This window comes from Eptatretus burgeri, chromosome 15, assembly GCF_056783735.1.
Source record: "Eptatretus burgeri isolate ZD-2024b chromosome 15, Ebu_testis_v1, whole genome shotgun sequence".
Taxonomy (NCBI): Eukaryota; Metazoa; Chordata; class Myxini; order Myxiniformes; family Myxinidae; genus Eptatretus; species Eptatretus burgeri.
Window position 1 is genome coordinate 68604112 of NC_140975.1, and position 20782 is coordinate 68624893.

Genomic DNA, 20782 nt, shown 5'->3' on the forward strand with positions numbered 1-20782 from the left:
CACAATCTATCGTTTGCAGAAGACTTCGACAGAAGAATTACAAAGGCTACATCGCAAGTTGACAACCTCTCAACAGTACCAAAAATAGAAAGGCCAGATTAGAATTCGCCAAGAAGTACAAAGGTGAGCCAGTCGAGTTGTGGAACAAAGTTTTATGGACAGATGAGATGAAGATAAACATTTACCAAAGCGATGGAACCGCAAAAGTGTGGAGAAAGGAAGGAACCGCATCTGATCCAAGGCATACGATCTTAACTGTGAAGCATGGTCGAGGTAGTGACACGGCTTGGGCTTGCATGGCTGCCTCTGGAACTGGCTCGCTCATCCTTATTGATTATGCAACTTATGATGGCAGCAGCAGAATGAATTCAGAAGTATACAGAAACATTTTGTCTGCCTATATACAAAAATATGTACAAGGAGAGTTAATCAGGGGAAATAAGTGGAAGGTTTTAGACTGGCCCAGTCAATCTCATGATTTAAATCCAATGGAACATGCATTTCATTTACTGAAGAGGAGACGAAAGCCAGGAGGAGGAGAGGAGATTGGTACCATATTCTATGCAGAGCATTGGTGCTGCTTAAGCAGTCTCCTTGGCTATTGGGCACAACCCTGGATGGGTCGCCACTCCGACAGTCAGATACCCCCCAAAAAAGTCAGAAACCCCCCCAAAAAACAATCAGTGAATGAAAATGGCTGCAGTAAAGGCTTGGCAAAGCATCTCAAAGGAAGGTACCAAGAGTGTGGTGATGTCAATGGGTCACAGGTTCAATGCAGTTATTGCATGCAAGGGATTTGCAACCAAATACTATAATACTACTTTAATTTACTTAAGTTATTCTGTTCCAATACTTATGCTCACCTAAAATGGGGTGACTTCACATAAGAAGTGTTATTGTTCTACAATGGTAAAACATACTGTACACTATGTATAGAAATACCAAGAAATAAAATCTCACCATCTGTACTCTTGCCTCATATTCATCTTTTGATCTCAAATGCAAATAACAAATTTGACTTCACTGTTCTAATGCTTATGGAGGGCAGGCACTGTGTATTATTGTTTGGTTCCGGGGCCACGAGAGAAATATTAGATTTTTGCATACATTGGTAAAAGGAGAAGCGTCCGTCCATGTGTTATATCCACTGCCACTGGTAGCTTGTATTAACAGGAAATTATAGGAACCCAACTCTTCTCATTCACGGATACTTATCATACTTCCTACATTTCCATGAATCCAATTTGCATTCAAGAACAGAACAATTATGGTTAACCATCTTGAAATTGCCACTCTTTCGTCTAAATGCTGAAAACTATCTTTAAAATACAATTTGCATCACCGATTTCACGCCAGCAATGCCAGGTTAAACGTGCCTGGTGAGCAGAACGGAGTCAATGAAACACACACACTGCACGTGTACAAAAGGCCTCGTTTGCATTCGTACGTCATTTCAAAAGCGCGTATTGGTGGACGATGAGGATATGATGTTATTAAATACTTTTTTTGCTTCTACATTTTGTAGATCCGACAAGATTTGAGAAACCCATCCCTCGTCGGAAGGGAAATAATTTTTTCGTCAAACGCGATTAAATTCAAGCTCACTGTGAAGGACAAGAAAAACAAAGAGTTGCAGGGTACACAAGACCTCTTCGGATGGCTACTGTGCATTATGATGACCAGTGATTTGGATTTTGAATAGGTTTTCAGTTATCCTCTTACGCCCATGCCTTTGACTCAAGCACAGTGGACGGGCCACTCAGCAAAACGGACATGTCGAAACTGATGTATAATTTGGAGGAAAGGGTGAAAAGTGGCAAACCACAAAGTCCAGATGCATGTGCGGTTGATGCAATTTCTCATACGTACCTTTGTGAACTTACCAGCAAACACTGGGAGGAATCACAAAAGTTGTACTTGATAGGTTGTTGGACTTCGCAAAGAGAGTAGACTTTTTACGTGATACATACAAAATCTCATCAATCAAAGATATTGAGTGGGACATGAGAGGATCAGCGTGTACAGAAATTGACTTCATCATCTCTGGTCCTGACCAAAAGTGTCCAAAGAATTTCAACGCTGCGCTTAACTCAGGAAAATTCAAGACAGCCCTCTTACGCTTCATTGTTCATGAATGGCAGAGATCAACATACCTCGAGCTGTTCCAAGGGCACACATTGATTGTGGAACTGGATGACGAGGCACACAGTTATCAGGTAAAGGAAGGTGGTGTTGCGATGGAAGAGGTACCCAGCCTCACCTGCGACCAGGAAGAGGCTGACACTCAGCTCATATGGCGTGTAAAGCACATGTGTGAAATTTGCCAAGAAGGAAATATAATCATCCAATCTTCAGGCACAGATGTTCTCGCCATTCTTCTCACACATGCACACAACCTTCCTGCTCGCCTGTGGCTTGATGCTGCCGTCAGCACAAACAATTCCAGACGGTACATAGATATATTGAAACTTGCTGAAAATATGGGATCAGAGTTGTGTGGCACTGTTTCAGGATTGCACGCCTTCACAGGATGCAACTTCACAGCCAGTTTTGCGAGCAAGGTTTGTGGGTGGGCTAGGTGTGAACTTCTCAAACACAGAGGCACATGTGTCACATGTGTGTGAAAGGTGATTACGAGCTCTCTTGCCAGTGCGTGTGCCAGCCATGGTGGTGTCGTGGGCTGTGGAGCCTGGAAGAAAAGACTGTACATTAATTTTTTTTTATCGGGGCTACACCCATGGGTAGCACCCCAGAGGAGAACTCTGCCCACCAGCAGAGGAGGAGGAGGACGACGAGTTGTCGGACACAAAAGAGTTGGAGAGATGACCTTGTGATTCTCTCTGGAGAAGATTGGGATTGACCCAAGCGTGGATGACCCCGTGTAATTGAAGAAAAGAGAAGGACCTCAGAGATAGAGCAGAGACAGGAGAACGCCACATGCATGGAGTACAAAGAAACACCTTGAGGAAGAAGACCAGGAAGCCTCATCTGGAAAGTAAAAAAGGAGGTCCACAAGGGCTGACTCGTCGCTAATGCTCCTCGTAGCTGGTACACTTGATCGTGCTCTGTTTTGGCTTTCTTTATCTTCAGAGCTACTCATTGCTGGTCCTGCTCGTGGCTGGTTTACTTCGTCTTTGGACCGAATTTTGTCACTGGCTCTCGTCTCGCACCTGGTTTCCAAAGTGGGTTGCATCGAGTCCTGCGTCCACCCTGCGCATCGTAGACAAAGGTAAGTCCCGCCTGCATTCTTAGCTTGTTGTACAAGTGTAATCTGTGGCGCCTGGAGTGGCTTAGGTTTTAAACTTTTATTTCTCATCATTGTATATAAGTTTGCAAATCCCCATTCTCATCTTTGTGTCTTTTGACTCGCTTGGTTTGTTCCGTTTATGATAGCGTCTTGTCTACCTTCTTCCCTGTACTTTTCTTGACAAAATAAACCCTTTAGTTAAAAGGTAAGAAAACGTGTTCGAGCCATATGCTTTCCATGCGTGTGTGCCGTCGGTTTTGGCTCATTTGAATGATCCTTGGGGAATGGTAAAGTTGGAGAGTAATTACTGAATGCAGTGTAAGTAAAAGAGCGTTTGGACGACCTCTCAGGATGAAAGGTCCCGGCGCTGATGATATTGTGTTAATGGAGCCTCAGACGTGACGATATGGTAGCATCGTGCCTATCTGCTCTACTATCTCCTCCAATACTCTCGGATGTTTATCCGGCCTCAAAGCTTTATCTTCTTTCGTCCACTCCAAGAAAGACACCAACTAATGTGAAATATATCAAATAAAGAACTCATGCCAGCAGATGGGATGCCCAGTTCAACATCAATTTGAGGGACAACACATTTGTACATTGATGAATCACCCTGCCTGTGACACTCCGGGATGATGGTTTATAGTTGGGTCAGGATTTGAACCCAGGCTAGATAGCTTAGGTGTGAGCGTGCATACCTCTAGGCCATCCTGCCAGCCCTTACACCTCATGGTGTATCACCCAAATTAAACATGAAAAAATTAATTTTAAGAAAAAATACATAGTTTTGTTGAAAAACAGCAGTTAGAGGCTTCTGACTTGGCTTTTTCTTGAAAGAGGATTCTGAATTGTGAGATTAAGTGGGTGTGAGTGTTAAGCTTCCATTTATCTGGTAAAATATGTGTGTTTAATTTCGCACTCATTTTGGAGACTCAAATGGTTAGTGTCATGTTAAAACTTTATGGGACGGTCGATCTGGCAACGACGTCGCGGACGACATTTTTGCAGGGCTCCTGTACCTCAAAATTTGGCACGACACCACAGCTATTACAGTACAAACATAGACTAGACGACATCACTGACGACACCTGCAACCACTGGAAAAGCCGCAACACACACATTAAACCACATTATGGAAAACTGCATGGTCGTGACTCCACGAAGGTAAAAGCACAAGACTTTAGACGTGAGGGATCTCTGGGTCTCTCCCGGGAGATCGATCAGCTATCTCCGTGACTTGGGCCTGCTCGAGCAGAACTGACTGGGGCTAATCAACAACATCAACCACAATCAAACGGCTCAGATCCCAAACCTTGAGGATAGAACGATGGAAGAATAGAACGAGCAGCTGAGCAAGGTCATAGTTTGCGTATTCGATCTTCAGCTCGACCCCCAGTATCCTTGCCACCTTTGTGGTGTTCCAGATAATGAATGGAAACTGGTTGAGGAACTTGATCACCACAACAACCTGCAGTTGTGACACACAAAGCTTCGCAATCAATGACCCAAAATCTATAAATGGACACAATTACCATACAGGATCATACTATCACAATTTATGAATTAAAACCTTGCAAATTGTAAAATTTCTGAATTATTATCCGTGTCGCTAATCAAAGCTGGATACGATCCGACTCTCTTGTACGAATCCTCATTCTTAGTTTATACGAAATTGTACCAATGGCACATTCCAAGCCATTACCTCGGTGTACACGATGGCCGTCATCCAGAAGTGTTTGCTGGGCCGTGGAATAGACAGCATCGCCCAAAGGAAAATGAGGACAGGCAGCACGAGCGTCAATGCGGTAGCGGTGTTGATGTGGTTGAGGATTATAACGAAGTAACAAAGCATTTCTGAACGGGCGGCGAGTGTGGCGTACATGCTGTACAGCAGCCTGAGAACTCGAGGCTGGCTTCCATAAAACTTTGCTGATTCTTCGAGCTCACGGATTGCGGGCATCCTGGCGAGGTGGGGGAGAGGAAAGTCACAAGGAGAGTAGGTGAGGTTTATCCTAGCTGTTAAGTGGCATGCATTGCCTTCACCAGTTATTCAGCAAAGAGAGAGAGAGAGAGAGAGAGAGAGAGAGAGAGAGAGAGAGAGAGAGAGAGAGAGAGAGAGAGAGAGAGAGAGAGAGAGAGAGAGAGAGAGAGAGAGAGAGAGAGAGAGAGAGAGAGAGAGAGAGAGAGAGAGAGAGAGAGAGAGAGAGAGAGAGAGAGAGAGAGAGAGAGAGAGAGAGAGAGAGAGAGAGAGAGAGAGAGAGAGAGAGAGAGAGAGAGAGAGAGAGAGAGAGAGAGAGAGAGAGAGAGAGAGAGAGAGAGAGAGAGAGAGAGAGAGAGAGAGAGAGAGAGAGAGAGAGAGAGAGAGAGAGAGAGAGAGAGAGAGAGAGAGAGAGAGAGAGAGAGAGAGAGAGAGAGAGAGAGAGAGAGAGAGAGAGAGAGAGAGAGAGAGAGAGAGAGAGAGAGAGAGAGAGAGAGAGAGAGAGAGAGAGAGAGAGAGAGAGAGAGAGAGAGAGAGAGAAAAAAAAAAAAAAAAATGCAGTCAGTTAACAATTGTTCACACCTCTTCAACAGCTCATCAGCCGTGGTCTCGTTGTTCACGTCACATGCTTGAAATTCTTCCACCTCTTCTTTTCTTTCTTCTTTGCCTTCCTCAGACTCACTTGTGTCAGGGTCCAACGACGTCTGGTGATGCATCCTTCTCCGTGCTGAAGGTTGCTCACTTTGCTCCAACGACTGTACCTCTTCATCCTCCTTTTTACAATCACTGCGGTCTTTATCATCCTCCAGCTCGCTGTCCGTATCGAATGTTGATTGTCGAGATGGTACCAGCGTTTCCTGTGTGCACTCACTAGACGACAAAGTCAGATGACCAGCTTCATAAGGTCAATGGGGTCACAGATATCGGTGACTTGCGCCGAAGAGAAACAACTCGAGGAAGTTGTTTTGAATAGATGACGATGGTTCAAGGTTAACCAGCAGTTTTTGTTACAGAGTACATTAATGTTTGCAGTGCGGTACTGGCAATACGTAGCAACGGCTATGTGAAATGACATCACGGCTGCATGAAGTATTCTGGGTATTTTTCAAAAAATGGTGGCAAACAGTGTGTCACAAGCTGGTGAGCAGCATTTTGGCACATTTCTGGTGACCATAAATGGCAAAACAGTTTGGACAGACAGATTAGCTGCACTGTTCGATGATACGTGTCTCTCATGCAGAAGTGTGTTTGTGTGTGTGTCTGTGTGTGTCTGTGTGTGTGTTTTTCATTACATGCAAATCGCTCGAGAATCAGGTGATAGTTCCAGACATATCTCGAGTTTTCAATACAGTCTGGCATCCCACCCTGTTGTACAAAGTGTCTGCCTATGGAATCAAAAGAAAACTCTACAAATAGGTTACTGACTTCCTCCACTCTCATCGCCAACTTGTGGCACTCGACGTAATCCTCTCATCTTCTCTTCCTATCAAGGCTGGAGTGCCCCAAGGCAGTGTTCTCGGCCTAGTCCTATTTTTGACCTTCATTAATTATCTCTCTGACTGCCTGGCAAAATGTCTTTATATATTTGGAGATGACTCCCGCTGCCATGACATCCCTCATTCTTTCGCCAGTAAGGCTGCAGCCTCATCGCTCTCTCTCTCCCTCTCTCTTCAGATATTAACAAAAATCACAAACTGGTCAAACACTTGGAATATGTCTTTAAATCCTGACAGATCTCACACTCTCACGATCTCTCTCCGAAAGGACCGTCTGGCAAACCCTCCGATCGACTTTCTGAACAATCCTCTCGAATATGTTCAGTCATTCAAACTACTGGGTCTCACTGTCAGCCATGATCTTCCTTTGGCAAACCACATTTCAAAGTTGGCTTCCAAAGCCAGCCGCCGACTGGGCATCCTCTATTGTGCAAATTCCTCCTTGCAACACCTGAACTCTTATCCACCTGCAAGGCCTTCATCCGCAGCTTGATGGAGTACTGCTCTCCCCTCTGGGCTGGTTCCCCTGCCTCATATCTTATTCAGCTTGATGCCGTGGAAAGTCAGGCCCCCAAGCTCATTGGAATCTCCCGTGAAGCTGTCTATGGGCCCATCAGTTTGACAAGGCAGACAAGTTGGTGGTCTCTATCTTTTACCGCCTCGTTTCTGGTTTTGCACTACTTGCTCTTTCCCTGCTCTTCCCCCCCCCCACCACCCCCAAGTTTTGCTGGGCTGACACTGTCCACCATCAACCCCCCTTCTGGTGAAGCTACCTAAATCCAGGATCACTGTTCACCTCCACTCATTTGTTCTTTTTTCCCACCTGTGGAACCATCTTTCACATTCTCTTCAATCTCACTCTTCCCTCCAGGTCTTCAAGCCAACTGTTCACCACCATCTCAGATTATCCCCCATCCAAAGCCATGATCTTTTCTGCCCTTGTTAACTCTCCCCAAGCCCCCACCTTCCAAATTTCCGGTTTTTCCTTTCTGACAGTTTGCTTCTGTATCCATATTGTCCAACCTGGACGTCATTCCCGATCCCTCATTTGTCTAAGTTTTCCTTCGTTCTGTCTCTCATACCTACTGTTGGTGTGCTCATATATATATATATATATATATATATATATATATATATATATATATATATATATATATATATATATATATATATATATATATATCTCTCTCTCTCTCTCTCTCTCTCTCTCTCTCTCTCTCTCTCTCTCTCTCTCTCTCTCTCTCTCTCTCTCTCTCTCTCTCTCTCTCTCTCTCTCTCTCTCTGTTTGTTATGTTACTCGTACGTCCTGATCTATTTTATGTTCTCACTCTTCCACGAGAACCTCAACTTTGTACAGAAGAAAAAATTTAAAAAGTTAAGTTAATTACCTTAATTTTCTTTCAATTTTTCTCACACAAAGTGCAAGTGAACCTTGAAATACCCTTTAAAACCACTAAATGAAATGCAGTTTGGTGTCCAAAGAACGCTAAATCACAGCATGTGGCACCTGTTGCTGCACATGCTCCCCGCCTCATCTGGTAAGCTGTCCATGTCAAGATTACGGCTCCAATGAAGAGGAGGTCTGATTCGGTAGCATCGGTCTGTACAGGGGATGCTACTGATGTCAGGAGGCAGAGAAGAATTGCTTTGTCTGTGCAAGCGCCATGATGACATGAGAGTGGAGTTTGGGTGATAGGTTAGTAGGTTAGTAGGTTCGTAGCAAAATATAGGAAGACAAGGTGAGAAGGGAGAAAGAGAAGAAAAAAAAAGGGGGGGGGATAAAGTGATAGAACAAACATGAGAAGGTTAAAAGGTCATGCAAATAAAGGGAACAATAGGGAGTTTTAGTTCATGGGTTTGCTTTCAAGTGGAAGAAAATAAAAATCTGGAAAATAATGGTTAACATTAGTATTTGGTAACAGAATTGCAATTACCAACACCAAACCCAGGTAACTATTTCCATTATCCTCACCGTTGCTTACCTGCCACCGATGCTATCATCATATTGGCCGTCTTCATCGTGTGACAAGTTGCGGTCGAGCAAAGACTTCGAACGAAGGCAGTGAGACTGTTGCGTTGGCGTCATGGTGGAAGCAAGCAGATGTTGGGGGGTTTTGGGAAGGTGAGGATAGGGATGGGAAAGTGAGTTGTGGCACAATGAGACTGTGTGGAACATTTACGGGATGTGTTAATGATCAAATATAAACAAGGGTGAGACATGTGACGTGCACAACATAATGTACACTATATTCTTAAAATGGTTTCCAACAGTTCATCATCTCTGCCGTTGCACCTCCCCAGCGGATAGAAAAGAATCGACACACTAACCAACACGATCATTCACGAGTGAAACTAGTTCTCCATTCATGATAACAAGTTGTTGTGCAATCCTTCCGTTTCAATCCTACACGTGTCCACCTGAGCTCGAACGAGCGCACATACCTTGTGGATCTCCTTGGCGAGGCAGTGCCTCTCGTTCTGCAGCACCGCCGAGATGTCCATATACTCCCGGGACAGAGAAGCCAACCAGAGGGACAGGCCATCACCAAACGCTGCCAACAAGGCCCACGCAAAACGCAGCAGGTTGACACCTCGACGTAGAACGGCGCCTGGATGGGGCGAAAAAGGGAATGGGGAAAGGGGACCGAAAGGTTAAAGGAAAAAGGAAAAAGTGAAAGGGTTAATGTTGATACTCCATCTTTACAACTTCTTCAACAGCCCCATATATTCCCACCATCTTGTGGGGTCAGCCAGGGAACATTTTTGGCCGAAACCTTTGACAAACTGGGGTAACCTTGCTGACAATTGACTCAAGGTCATTTGGACAGGAATTTGTAATTTGTTCAGTGCACTGGCAATAACTCGCCTACTCACTATGAAAGACACTGTACGATCTCTAACGTCCATGAACGACTATCTCCAGAAGAAGGATCCTGCGGTTTAACCTCCTTCCCATGGGTGGTGCACAGATTGATGCACCATCCTGAAGGGGAAACACCAGGATGAGAAACGTTAGAAGAAAGTGATGAGCCTGAGTGACAAAGTGGAGCTGCGAGACCGGCTGTCGAGAGGACAGAATGTGGCCTCTGTTGGCAGACTGTATGGAGTAAACAAACCCACAGTTCGCTACATACAGAAGAACAAGAAGGCGATCCGAGAAAGTGTTGCGACGAGTGTTGTACCGATCACCAAAGTGGTCATCCACATCTGGGATGTCCACATCGAAAGGATGGAGAAGGCTCTCAGTGTATGGATTGAGGACAATGTGCAGAAAAACATGCCTTAAAGTGGACCTTTCATTCGTGCAAAGGTGATGCGTATGTACGTGCATCTGGCTGGCATGGGTGGCAATAGGAGTGACACGGGTATGAGCGACGTGGGTACGAATGACCCCAGTCCATTCCAAGCGAGCAGGGGATGGTTGGACAGCTTCAAGAAGCGCTACAGTCACTGCAATGTCAAACTGGCAGGCGAGCATGCCTCAGCGGACCAGAAGGTGGCCGAAACATTCCCTGCTCAACCTGCGCAGCTCATAAAGGAGAAGGGGTACTTCCCAGAGCAGGTGTTCAATGCTGACAAGATCAGCCTGTTTTGGAAAAAGATGCCAACACAAACTTTTATCTGGAAGCATGAGGGGACAGCATTGGGATTCAAGGCCGCAAAGGACTGGGTATCTCTTCTTCTCTGCGTAAATGCAAAAGGCGACTTATGACGAAGCCCATGCTGCTGTACCGTTCCCTGAATCCATGTGCTCTCAAGGGCAAGAGCAAGTACATGCTACCCATGTTTTGGAGTGCCAACAGGAAGGAGTGGGTGATGGCAACAATTTTTGTGGACTGGTTCCATAACTGTTTTGTCATTCAGATGGAGAGGTACTTGGTGGAAAAAAACACAGCGTTCAAGGTTCAAGGTTCTCCTGCTCGTCGACAATGCTCTTGGCCACCTCAGGGACCTGAAGGTGGGTCACCCGAACGGCGAGGTGATCTTCCTGCCTCCCAACACCACCTCCCTGATCCAGCCAATCGATCAAGGGGTAATCTCCACTTTCAAAACCTATTCTACCCACTGCACTTTTTGCCGCATTTTGGATACGATGTACTCTGACGCAGAGCTTACTGTCGGGCATTGTTGTAAAGTCAACATAGCCCACTGCATCGACGCAATGAAAGAGTTGCTGGACGAGGTGAGAGCCTTTACCATCAATGCTTGCTGGCACAACCTGTGGCCACATGCAGTAAAGAACTTCAGAGACTTTCCCAACAACACGGAGGAGAGGCATGAAATTGTCGGGTTGGCACAGCAGGTGAGTGGGCTTTGACGACATAGAGCCTGAGGAGTTGGAAGCCATTATCGAGGTTTCTGAGGAGGAGGAGGAGGAGGAAGCGGGTAGTGATGATGATGAGGAGGAGGTGTCAAGGTCCAACGTCACGGTCAAACTCCTGGGTGAGATGCTGCAGAACATGCGGTCAATTAATGAAAGGTTGTCATACGCCGATCCGGTGATGGAGCGTTACGTCAAGTTCAAGAGGGGGTTGGATGACGTGATGCTCCCATCCAAGGAGCTACGTCAAAATCTGCGGCAATCTGCCAGGCAGCTCATGATCACCCATTTTTTTATGCCCTAGTCCATCCACCCCAGGAGAATCAGCACCCTTGCCTGCCTCTCCTGCTTCGCCGCCTCTCCTGCCTCTCGGGTGAGTGACGCTTTAGCATCCTCACCTGCATGGTCTTCAGATGACTCCACTGAGTTCACTGGATTTTCAATCATCATCATTTGAAAAGTTGAGTGTGTTTGTGCAAATATAAATTTGAAACGGTACCGGCTGCTGTTTCTTTTTTTTTTTCTTTCCTTTTATGGTATGATTGGTTGATCACTTTCAATAAAATTTACTCAAATACCTTCAATAGACATTGGAAGCGGGACCTGGTGTTGTTGTTGTTGTTGTTGTTGTTGTTGTTGTTGTTGTTGTTGTTGTTGTTGTTGTTACCCTCACCGAAGGAGAGGGTTTTGCATTTGGGTCTGTTTGTTTGTTTGTTTGTCCACAAAAAACTTTCGTGGTGTTCTCTGCAACCGCTTGTCTGATTGAGACAAAATTTTCACCATCGGTGCGACTACTCATGCGGAATGCTTTAATCATAATTATGATGTCATAGGTCATGTGGTGTGGCAGCCATGTTGGAAAAACGGAAAAAATTTGGACCTCTGTATCTCTGAAACCACACCAAGGAAAAAATTGAAACTTGGCACACAGCAAATACTCCTCATGAGGAATAAGTGTGATTTTATGACGTCATGGGTGCCTTTGTCATGACGTCATAATTGCATGTGTAGAACGCTACATTTGACCAGTATGAAAATTTTTGAGGGTCATCTCGGGATAAAATGGTCCACAGGAAAACAAAATTGATGACGTCATCGGTCACGTGATTCGGCAGCTCTATTGTTTAAAAAAAAAAAATCTTCTCTGAAGTGGCTGAACAGATCGAGGTGAAACTTTACATGCATGACTGCCTATCCATGAGGACCAAAAGATTCACACATATAACATCATAAGTCACATGGTTTGGCAGCCATATTGGATTTACCCGAAAACATAAAAAATCTTCTGCAGAACAGCTGGACAGATTGATGGGAAACTTCACCCAAATATTTCCCAAGCCATGGGTGTAAAAGTTTGTTTAGGAATAATTGATAGGTCACATGGTTTGGCAGTCATATTGGATTGAAGAAAAAATATTAAATAATGTTTTCTCTGGAACCGCTTAATGGATCGACGTAAAACTTCAAAATTATGATCTAATCGTTATGCGGAATACATGTTTTAAATTTCAACTTGATCGGATGCATGGTCTGGCAGTCAGAATTATTCATTTTTTTGATCTGGGTTCTTTTATATTTTATTTTGAATAAGGCTCACTTGGCTGTACTTGGATAGGTTTGAGGGAGAGGAGTAACAACTGAAATGTGAATCCTATCCAGGTTCCTCCTGATTATTTCATCTTTGCTTTTTGCTTGTTCGGGTTCCTTCTGATGACTCCATTGCAGGACTCTACCGATTTGGTTTTCCATTTGATTTGAAGTGAATTAATTTTATTCCTATTCTCAATTCAATTGAATAATAATAAGAAAACATCATGGGTCAGGGTCAGGCGTCCAATCAAAGTGGGATTGCATCAAAACGGGACGTCTTGGTACCCGGTCATCACTGCCAGTAGTTATAAAGTGACAGTTGAAATGATGTATCTTATTAATTACGTAACACACCAGTACACAAACACCACACAAAATACACCACACAAAATTACACAAACACCACACGAAACAAGTTGTGTCGAAGGTATGCAATCTCTGATTGCTCTTTTTTTTTGTTTTATTTGTAAGCATTTTTTATGAAACTGTAATCATGTAAACTCACAGTCAAAAAGGTTTAAAACTTTTAAACGTTTTCCCCTATGGATCAGGAACCACCAGGAACCTATCCCCCTTTTCCGTTGGAAACAATGCGCACCATTCGCGGCTTCGCCATTCACGGCATTTTTCATGAATCAGGAACTGCCGGGAGCCTATCCCCCTTTTTCCCATTGAAACAATGCACGACATTTGCGGTGTTTTTCGTGGGTCACGAACCGCCGGAAATCTATCCACCCCCATTTCCATTGCAACAATGCCCCGTTATTTGTGGATTCGCCATTAGTGGCATTTTCGAAGAACGTATCCCCTGCGAATAGCGGGGGTCCGACAATAATTGTTTTGCAAAAGGTTACTGAATAAAACCACCCTTCCTGAGAAAGCAATAACAATAATATTAATAATAATAACAAAACTTGACAGGAGGATGAAGGGTCACATGATGGAGGTTGTGGCGACTTCATTTGTCCCCCCCCCCCCTTTCCCCAAGAGGTTTTCCGTCTTGCGTGAAATCCGTTTCAAGGTAATTCATCATGGCGTTTTTTGAAGGCCACTTCCAACAACAAAAGTAACTGGAACGGCACTCGGTGGAGCGCATACCTCCGCCAGGTGAAACAGTTTATGTTTTGTATCTCACAAAGAGGCAGGATCTGGATCTGGACCTGAATCAAAATCGAATTGGCTTGTTCTTATTACCACCCCAACTTATCCACCAAGTTTCATCCGAATCTGTCCATAACTTTTGGAGATATCATGCTGTATATCTGTTTTAGCCCCATCACTCGATGGTGAAGAATCACTTTGAAAATGTTAGTATCTGGATCCGGATATTCATCAAAATCGAATAATCTCGTCCTTTTCATAACACCAAACCTCTCCACTAAATTTTGTCCGAATCCGTCCACAACTCTTTGAGATATCCTATTGACAGACAAAACAGACAAACAGACAGGGATGAAAACACAACCTCCATCCATCGTTGGTGGCAGAGGTAATAACAACACTAATGATAATAGCATATTATTAATGTTATTACAAAACAATATTAATACTACTATTATCCCCTCTCTCCAAGGGGATTTTCCTCCTTGGACAAACGCCATGTCACCGTGTTTAAATAGCTTATCGTGGCGTTTCGTGGGGCACGCCCACCAGAAATAAAAGTATATTTAGAAAGCACAAACACGTATGATTACCTTTTTAAACAGTCACTACTGCTGTTTAACACTAATTCCTGATGGAGTGGGTGACTAGTGATATTAAAAAATAACAATAATGAAAATGTGTATGTTACAAGCATTTGAAAGTTAGGATAAAATTACCTTACAATATTTATTTCTTCAGAAACATGAGGTCGAAAATGATTATTACTTGATCACATTCTCAAGATATAAATTTATAAGTATACCGTGTCTGGAGGTGTCCGACTCGCTGGATCTGTCCAAACTGTCACTGTCTGAACTGTCCAAAGCACTGTGTCCCCTCTCAGCCTTGCGGCATGCTTCATCTGGATAAAACAAAAAGAACAGACATTTTACTTCATTGGAAACTGTTCAAGTCTAACTTGCTAGTGCTAGTCATACTGTGTATCACATAATAAGTGAGGAATGCTGTGTATAACTTTCCCTTTACAGGTGTGGCTATGATCAGGATGAGTGGCTAAGTAAAGGCATGTCTTATGCTTGAGAGAAGTGGTGAAGTAAAGGTGTGGCGATAAGAAGAGTGGCTCTGTACAGGTGTGGCTATGATAAAGAGGATTGGATAAGTAAAAGCGCAGCGAAGTAAGACATGATTATAATTACCTCCGCGACCGAAGGTGAAGGAGCGAATGTTTTCGCCCCTTTCTGGCTGTTTGTCTGTTTGTTTGTTTCTGTGTGTGCAGGATATCTCAAAAAGTTGTGGACGGATTTGGATGAAACTTGGTGGACACGTTGGGTGTGTGACAAGGAAGAATTGATTCAATTTTGGTGAAGATCCAAATCCAGATCCAGATCTGATCATTTTTAAAGTGATTCTTCACCATTGAGAGATCGGGCCAAAACTATATAGTACTGTATGTCATGTTTCAAAAATGTATTGGGCCCAATATGTTCTCGTGGATCAGGCATTATGTGGCGGAGATATGCGCTCTACTGAATGCCCTTCTAGTTGTGAGGTGTGGCTATGATTGAGAGGAATGGCTAAGTAAAGGCGTGGCTTTGATTGAGAGGAGTGGCTAAGTAAAGGCGTGGCTATAATTGAGAGGGGTGGCTATGATTGAGAGGAGTGGCTAAGTAAAGGCATGGCTATGATTGAGAGGAGTGGCTCAGGAAAGGCATGGCTATGATTGAGAGGAATGGCTAAGTAAAGGTGTGGCTATAATTGAGAGGCATGGCTAAGTAAAGGCGTGGCTATGATTGAGAGGAGTGGCTAAGTAAAGGTGTGGCTATAATTGAGAGGAATGGCTAAGTAAAGGTGTGGCTATAATTGAGAGGAATGGCTAAGTAAAGGTGTGGCTATAATTGAGAGGCATGGCTAAGTAAAGGCGTGGCTATGATTGAGAGGAGTGGCTAAGTAAAGGTGTGGCTATAATTGAGAGGAATGGCTAAGTAAAGGTGTGGCTATAATTGAGAGGCATGGCTAAGTAAAGGCGTGGCTATGATTGAGAGGAGTGGCTAAGTAAAGGTGTGGCTATAATTGAGAGGAATGGCTAAGTAAAGGTGTGGCTATAATTGAGAGGAATGGCTAAGTAAAGGTGTGGCTATAATTGAGAGGTATGGCTAAGTAAAGGCGTGGCTATGATTGAGAGGAGTGGCTAAGTAAAGGTGTGGCTATAATTGAGAGGAATGGCTAAGTAAAGGCGTGGCTATAATTGAGAGGGGTGGCTATGATTGAGAGGAGTGGCTAAGTAAAGGCATGGCTATGATTGAGAGGAGTGGCTCAGGAAAGGCATGGCTATGATTGAGAGGAATGGCTAAGTAAAGGTGTGGCTATAATTGAGAGGCATGGCTAAGTAAAGGCGTGGCTATGATTGAGAGGAGTGGCTAAGTAAAGGTGTGGCTATAATTGAGAGGAATGGCTAAGTAAAGGTGTGGCTATAATTGAGAGGAATGGCTAAGTAAAGGTGTGGCTATAATTGAGAGGCATGGCTAAGTAAAGGCGTGGCTATGATTGAGAGGAGTGGCTAAGTAAAGGTGTGGCTATAATTGAGAGGAATGGCTAAGTAAAGGTGTGGCTATAATTGAGAGGCATGGCTAAGTAAAGGTGTGGCTATGATTGAGAGGAGTGGCTAAGTAAAGGTGTGGCTATAATTGAGAGGAATGGCTAAGTAAAGGTGTGGCTATAATTGAGAGGAGTGGCTAAGTAAAGGTGTGGCTATAATTGAGAGGAATGGCTAAGTAAAGGTGTGGCTATAATTGAGAGGCATGGCTAAGTAAAGGTGTGGCTATAATTGAGAGGAATGGTTAAGTAAAGGTGTGGCTATAATTGAGAGGAATGGCTAAGCAAAGGTGTGGCTATAATTGAGAGGAATGGCTAAGTAAAGGTGTGGCTATAATTGAGAGGCATGGCTAAGTAAAGGTGTGGCTATAATTGAGAGGAATGGCTAAGTAAAGGTGTGGCTATAATTGAGAGGCATGGCTAAGTAAAGCTGTGGCTATAATTGAGAGGAATGGCTAAGTAAGGGCATGGCTATGATTGAGAGGCATGGCTAATTCAAGGCGTGGCTATGATTGAGAGGAGTGGCTCAGTAAAGGCATGGCTATGATTAAGAGCAGTGGCTTTTTCATATGAGCATGGAAAAGAGTTGTGGTTTTGTATATACTGTATGTAATGATGTTGCTCAGAGGAATGAGGAAATAAGTGAATATTTACCTTGACTTTTCTCAACGCGTTTAATGGCAGCCTCTAGTTTCTGATGCTGTTCTTCTCGTCTTTGTTCCTCCAAAGCTACCCTTGAGCTTCTCACCCATGCCTGATATGCAAACTGTGATGAGGCAAGGGAACGTGTAAGTAGTAATGCAAATCTATTACATGATTAACATGGGTAGTACGATACGTCTTCCACTTCTTAATGATGGATTTCACCGTACTCAGAGATAACGAGTGACTTTGAAATCTTCTTCTCATCCTCTCCTCAATGGTACTTCTCCACCACTTTATGTCTGACTTCTTTAGAAAGCTCCTTGGTTTTCATGTTTGCTTTGTTGGTTGACCAAGTGAGTTTCACCTTAAAACTCCTTAGATGAGTGGGGAAGATTAATTTTTTGGTTAAACCCCTGGTTCCATGCAGGTGAAACTTATCACACTTATCTTGTGACCTTTCAAACAAATAATTTGCTCCTGAAGAGATTTGGGTTGAATTAGGGAAAGGGTTTGAATACCTACACAACGGAGAATCATTTGATTTTCTCTGTTAATCGAACGTATTCACATTTTATCTGTAGCTTTTTTGGCTTTATCACTCTGGAGTAGTTTGTGAAGATTCGATATATTAAGGTTGATTTGAAAAAATCATGAAATAAGCTCAAGTGGCATCAAAATGTGAAATCTCTATAGGGGGGTGAATACTTTTGCAGGCCACTATAGATTAAAGGAGATTGAGGTGGAACAAATATCCTCAATAATGAGTGCAGCTAACTCGGACAAAAAAATGAAGAACTGGTCTTGCTGCTGAAAGCTGGTGTTGAAGTCCCTCTTTTGAAGGCTGGTGTTGCTCTTTTGCTCCGATGAAGGGTTGACGCCTGAAACATCAGCATCTCCTTGCTTCCCACGGTGGTTAGCTTACCCTGATCAACGTCCTGTTAATTTCATCCATTTACTCAAATATAATCCACATTCAAGGCATACAATGTTGATAGTTAACTTTGACAACTTTGTCAAACAGTGCCTAATGCCAACGAGGCATGCTAATTGAGCCCGTCGGCCTTGCAGCACAGCTCAGACCATGGGTTACACAAGCCAGCTCAAAATGTTACTAAGGTCACCCAGGCAGTCCGCCAGTCAACGTTCACCACAGACAGTCCACCAGTCAGTCTTCACCACACAGTCCGCCACAGTCAGCCTCCCTACTGTGGTCGTCCATGAGAGATTGAAGGGTCTTCTCTCAGGTGTGAGGTGACTACTGAACAAGGAGGGCCCAGACCTGGACAGCGGCGTGAGGGGAAAGGAGGAGCACGGAATGGGCGGGACGCCAGACCAACAATATAGACTCAACAGACGCACGTACAGACTCTCACATACCACTTTTAGCTATCTTCTCACGTTCTCTCTCTCCCATCTTCTGTCTCGTCTGCTGTGAACACACAAAAACTAAAAGAGCAACTGCAGGTACACACCTCTTCAGTATTCCTCTTCTGCGTGACATTTGCACTTCATGACACCTCATTTTGCACCTCCTTACTCATACACCACAGACACCTCCAGTTTTCTTCCTTCCTCTCCTACCAAGCGACTGGGTTTGTGCTGGTTCATCGACCGCTCCAGGTACAAATAGGTGTCATTCACACCTTGTACTTTCTCTCACCTTTCTTTGCTCTCTGATTTCCTCGGGTGTGTGTCTGACGGTGTCTGTAATGTTAACGTAAGATAAGGCTGTAGAAGTTTGCATTGGGTTAGCTCTGCACTGTCTCTTCTTTTGTTAATAATTGCATTTCTTTTACCACACCCCACAAATCCTTGCTTTCCCCTGCTGTGCACATTGCTTATAATAAAACCTTTCATTAATGTGCCACACGACCTTTCGTCACTTTATAAATAAATTGCTTGTATTATAAATGTTCCCAGCTCATTCTGTCTTTTCCTCCATTGGTCCAGCACGATCTGCAGGTAGTTAGCCGGGAAGTTTTACTCCACTAGTTGGCTCTTATTAGCCGGTGCGTACTTGGCAGCTCCGCTTGGTAGCACCTGATACAGTAAATTAACGCAAGTACGCATCGAGGGCACAAAACTTGCTCGTTACGGTCAATCATCTGGAAACGGTATCACACATGATGAGCAATGTCTATTGAACAAAGTGAGCATTCAACTTTCGGACTATCTTCTTTAACCTTCCCAAAATGCCTTGCTATTCATTTAATGGGAACATGCCCTTGGGTGTGTTTACTTAGCAAGCAATTTTTTTTTTTTTGCTGCTATATTGCAAATGGGAGGGGGTCCCGGGGGGGGGTATATTGTCTCAGGGGTCGTGTTCCTTTTCAATTAATACATTACCAGGTCATATGTAACAGAATATGCCCAACAGGGACGAAAAAAATTTCCCTCAAAAAAAAAACACTTCTTTCTATACAGAAGGAATTACTCGGAGTTGACGTCAATTCTGGATCACGACTCGATTCCTTTTGATTCCATGGTTGGAATTGAGTACTTTGGAATAGATTCTGCACACCACTGTTAAGCACTCAAGCAAGCACACCAACAAACCGGGGGGGGGGGTAAGGAACAGCTGGCTGGGTCATACTAAACAGCGTCCGGAGACCGGAGACATCCGGAATATAAAACAATGTGCGAATTAGACAAATGAACACGTCCCAAAACCACCACCAGGAAAAGCTCAGGTTCCCCCCTTCCGCATTTCCCCTGGGGCACCCCCTCTAGTATATACATATATATATATATATATATATATATATATATATATATATATATATATATATATCTGTATTAAAGTAGATTTGTGTGCAGACTCATGGACACAGACTGATCACAATAAGCCTCCCCCCTTCGGGCGAGACCAGCAAATCACCTGCACGGCCCCTTTTATGGGTGCTTCTTTTTGCACCTCTTCTTCTTCTTCTTCATTTTCTTCATCACTCTCAAAGAGGAAGTAATCTCCACTGTGAATCACTGCGCACAAGTCGTGATGAGGAGACATGAAGGGAGACATGGTGCTTAATTAAAGTTTACTTCTGGTACATGACTCAGAATGATAGTTTCCAAAGACGAATAAAATGAATCAACAAAAGGAGGGAAACCCCCCCCCCCCCAAACACGATTAATTACTGAGGAGTAAGGCAAGACTTTGGGGATAGGAGAGGGGTATTATGGTCAATGGGATGCAACATGGATAAGTGATCCCTTGTGTGCAGTCAAGGATGTATGGAGGGAAGTGAGCCAAATAGGCTGAGCTGCAATGAAGACTCACTTCGTGCATGATCACCATGCCAGCGTGCCCACCAGCGCTTGTGCATGTCTGGCTCTTGTCCATCTGTGGAAACGTTAGAAGGTGGTGAGGGGAGTCCGCATGTAGAAATAGAGATAAAAAGGAAAGAATAAACAGGAGAAGAAGCACAATGAAGAGAAAGTGAAGGTCAGGACAAAAACTCCCATTGAGTCAATGAGCGTCGATTGACATCAATGTCCAAAATAGACGGGGGTGACGGGCGATTCACCTGAAAACCCGGCAAAATCGCCCCCCCAATGTTTTATTTTAAGTAAAAAAATAACCTGCGCCCCCAAATTATGGTCTAATGGCCTCCTCCTGCATTGTCACCAAAAGTCATACGATGAAATGCCTAATGGATAAGAAATTGACTGTGGGTTTGAATGCCATATCTGAGGTGCTATGATGAGAGTTCGCTCCGTGTCTGAGAGGTCGGAGGTTCAAAACCTGTCCAAGTCTTACCAAAGACTTTTAAAAAGGTACATGCTGCTTACTTGCTTGAAGCTCAGCATTT

At 44.0% G+C, this 20782-nt stretch overlaps 1 protein-coding gene across 3 annotated transcripts in view; it reads right to left on the reverse strand.

Annotated features, from left to right (window-relative positions):
- The window catches only part of LOC147012446 (piezo-type mechanosensitive ion channel component 2-like), a 182048-nt gene that overhangs the window by 44925 nt on the left and 116341 nt on the right, over window positions 1-20782 (reverse strand). For 2 of the 3 annotated variants that reach the window (XM_085856680.1, XM_085856679.1), the window contains 10 exons: window positions 20251-20313; window positions 19852-19952; window positions 16983-17094; window positions 14539-14637; window positions 9164-9330; window positions 8704-8789; window positions 8229-8372; window positions 5808-6095; window positions 4950-5208; window positions 4560-4715 (listed from right to left, as the gene is read on the reverse strand). In XM_085856680.1, coding sequence (XP_085712806.1) covers window positions 4560-4715; window positions 4950-5208; window positions 5808-6095; window positions 8229-8372; window positions 8704-8789; window positions 9164-9330; window positions 14539-14637; window positions 16983-17094; window positions 19852-19952; window positions 20251-20313 — 1475 coding nt within the window. The remainder of the gene's footprint in view (window positions 1-4559; window positions 4716-4949; window positions 5209-5807; window positions 6096-8228; window positions 8373-8703; window positions 8790-9163; window positions 9331-14538; window positions 14638-16982; window positions 17095-19851; window positions 19953-20250; window positions 20314-20782) is intronic. The other variant, XM_085856681.1, reaches the window with a different exon arrangement.